The sequence below is a fragment of the Puntigrus tetrazona genome, chromosome 14 (genome assembly GCF_018831695.1).
Source record: "Puntigrus tetrazona isolate hp1 chromosome 14, ASM1883169v1, whole genome shotgun sequence".
In the NCBI taxonomy this organism is placed as follows: domain Eukaryota; kingdom Metazoa; phylum Chordata; class Actinopteri; order Cypriniformes; family Cyprinidae; genus Puntigrus; species Puntigrus tetrazona.
In genome coordinates, this window is record NC_056712.1 from 26,086,789 (window position 1) to 26,091,788 (window position 5,000).

The 5,000-nt window shown below is 35.4% G+C and overlaps 2 protein-coding genes across 3 annotated transcripts in view; one reads left to right on the forward strand and one right to left on the reverse strand.

The window, feature by feature from the left end:
* azi2 (5-azacytidine induced 2) overlaps positions 1-2,193 on the forward strand; it is a 12,077-nt gene extending 9,884 nt beyond the window's left edge. For both annotated transcript variants that reach the window (XM_043257691.1, XM_043257690.1), the window contains exon 8: positions 1-2,193. This exon is cut by the window's left edge. The gene's annotated coding sequence lies outside the window, so the exon portion shown is untranslated.
* Positions 2,194-2,647: 454 nt separating this feature from the next.
* cmc1 (C-x(9)-C motif containing 1) overlaps positions 2,648-5,000 on the reverse strand; it is a 7,095-nt gene continuing 4,742 nt past the window's right edge. Inside the window, exons 3-4 of the mRNA XM_043257706.1 lie at positions 4,826-4,916; positions 2,648-3,474 (exon numbers count right to left, since the gene is read on the reverse strand). Coding sequence (XP_043113641.1) covers positions 3,354-3,474; positions 4,826-4,916 — 212 coding nt within the window. The 3' untranslated portion in view covers positions 2,648-3,353. The remainder of the gene's footprint in view (positions 3,475-4,825; positions 4,917-5,000) is intronic.

The window sequence follows — 5,000 nt, forward strand, 5'->3', positions numbered from 1 at the left end:
AATATTCAGAAAATTGCCCAAATAAAGTTCTTAGTGATGCATATCACTAATGAAAATGTAAGTTTTGATGAATATCTTCACGGAACATGATCTTTACTTTTTTGGCATAAAAGAAAACTGTATAATTTTGACTGATGCAGTGAACTGTTGTCTATTTCTACAAATATATCTGTGCTCTCACGACTGCTTCTGTTCTCCAGAGACACATTTGTTCTGTCGGTTCTTGCAGAACTGTTCATTTCATCTGAATACCATGAACAGAAATCATCCGGCTGCGTTAAACCTGGACTCAGCTGAGAGATGTGTGTGTGTGTGTGTGAAACAGAGAGAGCCGCACGATTATGGATTCTTCTAAAGGAAGGTTCTCTCCCAGTTCTGCATTCAGCTAATCATGGAACGATTCAATGACTCACTCAAAATGCGCTTGTTTCGCTACTGAACGAATCAGTGCTTTTGAACGAATCTCCCGAGCGAATGACTCAAAGACAAATGCGTTTGATGAATTTGTCATTTTACAAGCGTCCGGTGCTTCTGGAATTGGAATTGATTTTTTTCGGTTCCCAACCCTGTCCCTGTCCTACATCGTGATTGGCCTGCGTTCATCTCCTGGGCGGAGTTGACTGGTTCTTGTATTTATTAATGTGTGAAGGGAAGGCTTTAAGCTCAAGCGCTCCTCGAAGGTTGTTTCTGTAGAAACGCGTCTGTCGTGTGTTGATGCCCGTTCGAATCAGAACACCATGTTTTAGTGTGTAGAGTTAGTCTATAAAAGAAAGGCTTTAAACAGGGTCTCGCAGCGAACGGCTCGCTCTGATTAGTTCAATCTGTTTTCGTATTCGTTCTTCTTCCGCTCTGGAAGTCGTAGAACCGCTTTTGAGGAAGTGGTGAAACTCGGCACACGGATCGAGGTCGCTCTCGACACGCTAACCCTCTATTTTTCTGCCATTTCAACAATTTTCCCCGCCATTTCGAAAACTCTTCTTCTAAGGCTGTTGCTCCAATTTTTAAAAGGTTTGTACCGCATCGTCTTCGGATTTATAAGTTGATCAGTCCAAAATTTACAAAAACACGATGTTGTTTCTTCGCCACGCTTTAGTATGTTCGATGTTATAACCGCCGTGACCTGAGGTCACCTGCACAGTGCCACCTAGTGGACAGGAGATCAGAATATGGGTATTTTTTATTATAACTTCTGAACGGTTTGGCCAAAGCATCCAAAGAGTTGTCGTTGCACTTTTGCGACGACTTCCGAGTTCGTCGATACCCGATACGCAAATGTCGGCTGTTTCGGGTTTTATCGCGAAATGCCGTTTTTTTTACGAATACTTTGGCGTGTCGTTACCAAACTCAGAATGCGTCTCTCCATCAGGCCCAGAAGGTTCGGCGATCATAACATAATTAGAAAAAATATTGACTTTGGCATAGTTTCGCCTGCTGGTCTCGATAGACTGAATTATACAATAATTGGCCGAACTGCCGTTTTTTTATTCCTCTGAAAACATTTTTTTTCAAACTCCTCTTAGAGCATTGGTCCGATCTTCAGCAAGTTCTCCTCGGATCATCTTCAGGTCGCGCTGTCAAAAGATCACGGACTTTGTGTCGATATGCAGAACGTTTTTAGTTTTTTAACGCGCTCGCCGTCATGCTACCAGACGCTGTATTTCTGCAAAGCTTCGAAACGCTGACACATCCAGCTGAAATCATTTTAATAGTGATCGACTGAATCAATCTAAAGCTGTGGGAGCCCTGTTTAAAGTCAACACGAAAACAAGCCATTTCTGAGTATTTATTAAGAACTGATGAATCGATCACATCCGAACGGGTTTGACCAATGATTTCCTTTCTCTTTTCTTTGTAATAAAGCGCACCGACGCATCGTTTGAAGTCATTCTTGCATTCAGAGACGTCTGTAATGACCTTCGGTTGGTTTCTGAAGAGAAATGTGAAGCACAAAGACGACGTGTGTGTATATAAACAGACTGGACTGCTGTCAAAGGTTGTCTCGTGTATAAAAGCTTGTAATGCATTCGCTGATTTGATTTGACGGCTGTCATGTGACCACGATCTGGACCGGAAACACGCTCGGCTCGGCCGAGACAGATCTGTGAACCAAAATGCAATGTACAGTAGATTATTTTTAGGATTATTAATCCTGAAAAGTTTGTAAATACTCAATAAATGAATTCATGTCAACAATTTTTGGAGGGTGAAGGTCATTAGAAGGTCGGGTGTAATGAGGAGATTATGGGATGATAATTACTGTAACGCTGCTTTTGAAGGAGAAATATTAATTGTGATGATCTTCTGACTTTCGGCACCAAGCGACTATCTCGTTACTTTAGACTTAAGAATCTTGTCTCGTTCAAAAAGCACAGTTTATTAAATTATCCATATAAGAACATCTGCATAATCCATAAAAAGCTATTACGGATCATTTCGGGTTTGTTTGCATTTTTATAAGTTATCGATAATTATATATAGTGTTGTCAAACGACTAATCACATCCAAAATAAAAGTTTTTGTTTACCTATATACGTGTACTGTGCATATATATATATATATATATAAAATGTATAAATATGCATGCATACATTTCATAAGAAAAAATATATATATATGAACTATGCATGCATATGAAATGTAAATGATATTTTCAAAATACATACTGTATGCTTTTATTTAAATAGACAATAAATATACACAGAAAACCACATGCAAACAAAAACACTTATTTGGGGATTTGATTAGCATCAATCTCTCTATGGATTATGAACGAACACTTTCATTCAAAGATGCGTTGAGATCATTTTATAAAGTTCTAAACGATTTCTATTAGAAAAAGGTTTGCACAGAAATCCTGGACGGCACGGCACTGAAAACAATCAGAAATGATTTGAGTAATGATGCACAGAAATAAACCACACTTGAACACACACTCACACAGAAAACAGCTTTCTGAACTGAACGCACATATTTATAGACTTTTGCTCAAATTAATAATTGCGGCCTTGGTGAGCGGAAGCAGATTAAACGTTCACAATACAGAGTTATATTCTGCGTTAACAAAAAAAAAGAGATGTGCTGCGGCGTTAGAAACAACGAAAGTGAAGTCGGGAGTTTCTAATTGAAGAAGTTCATCTCCTGATTGAAAAGCAGCCGAACACGAGCGTCATGAATAACTTCTAAAGCAAATAAAAAGCAGCGGTTCTGTTCGGAGGTGGCGTGCCAGTAATTCCCGGCGGGTCGCGGCACCAAACACATCCGATGTGATTCACAAGCATTCTCTATGAATTTTTATTAGGCTTTAGGTGCCAGCGACGCTTCATAAGAGCTAATCATGAATATAAAGCGTCCGTCTACATGCTGCTGGGGATCTTCTGCTGTCTGTTCTTGGCTGGGATCCCCGTCTGCTGGTACTCCACTTTCTCTCGGAGATACTCGCGCTTGCACTCGTCGAAGAACGCCGGGTCCTGATAGCTGACACACACATCACGCAACGAGCTTAATAACACATTGTCTTACATTTCAACATTTTCGAATTCAACTAAAAATATGCAAATGCATACAAAAATTCACTCAATCTTTTAATTTTTGAAAACGACCCCAACCAATGCTTAATAGAAATAATATAATATATATAATATATATACAGCATTAATAAAACACTGAAAAGTGCCTTGCTTTCAAGTATTTCTACTATTTCTGGACGGATGCAGACTAGACTTTACTGACTTCACATGCATGTTAAATACATATATTTGAATTTATGTCATATTTTGATTAAATTAACCATTTGGTTTTTTTTTCTTTTACTAATTTCATGAATGTTTGCACTGTGTGAATGTTGGGAAATCCGTAAGCACCAGATATTTTATGAAACTTTGACGCATAATAATAAAAATTATATAATAGACAGAACTGCTTAGGATCAACCAACTAGAAAATACTTATTACATAAAACATGTTTTCAGGGGTCACTACATTAAATTATAATTTAATTACAATAATTATTTTTATAGATACATATTTGTAATCAAATAAAATCTATTTTTAGGTCTGGATGGACACACCAAACCTTTATAAAACATTAAATCAAAAATGTAAAAAATCAAACCTGATTGTGCGAACATTTAACGTGTAAAAAAAAAAAAAAAAAAAAACTAAATTCAAATTATTTATTTTAAATCGCATTGTCTACAATTACATTGCGATGCATCATTTTATTTATGCATTTATTTATTTTAATAATTGAAATCTAATTTACTTAATTTTTTACATTTCAGTTTATTCTTAGCCATGACATTTTTTTAGGATCTCTGAACCAAAGGTGTCCAAACTTTGGATGGATTATATCTGGTTATATTATATTCAATTATTATTTTATTATAATGCATTTGCAAATGCATTACAAATTAGTATTAAATTACATCAAATAAATTACTATATATATATATATATATATATATATATATATATATATATATATATATATATATATATATATATATATATATATATATATATATATATATATATATATATATATATATAAAAAAATTTATGCTAAAAATTAAAATAAAATGTAGCATTTAAAAAAAAAAATTCTAAATGCTGATTTTATATATATATATACGTTTTTAGCCTATGTATATATATATATATATATGTATATATATATATATATATATATATATATATATATATATATATATATATATATATATATATATATATATATATATATATATATATACATACATACATCGGCTAAAAACGTCTCTTTTGCCGTGTTGGTGATGATGATGATGGAGATGATGAAGAGACTCACTGCTGCGTCAGACACTGCTTCAGAGCGGCGTTCTCCTCCTGACACTTGAACACCATGAGGAAGCCGGTGTCCTTACAGCAGCGGTTGAACTCTACAAACAGAAGAAAAGACTGAATGTGCTTCTGTCAAACATTAATTAGCTCTCCAGCGTCTCAAAGCCCAGCAAACGTCTCTG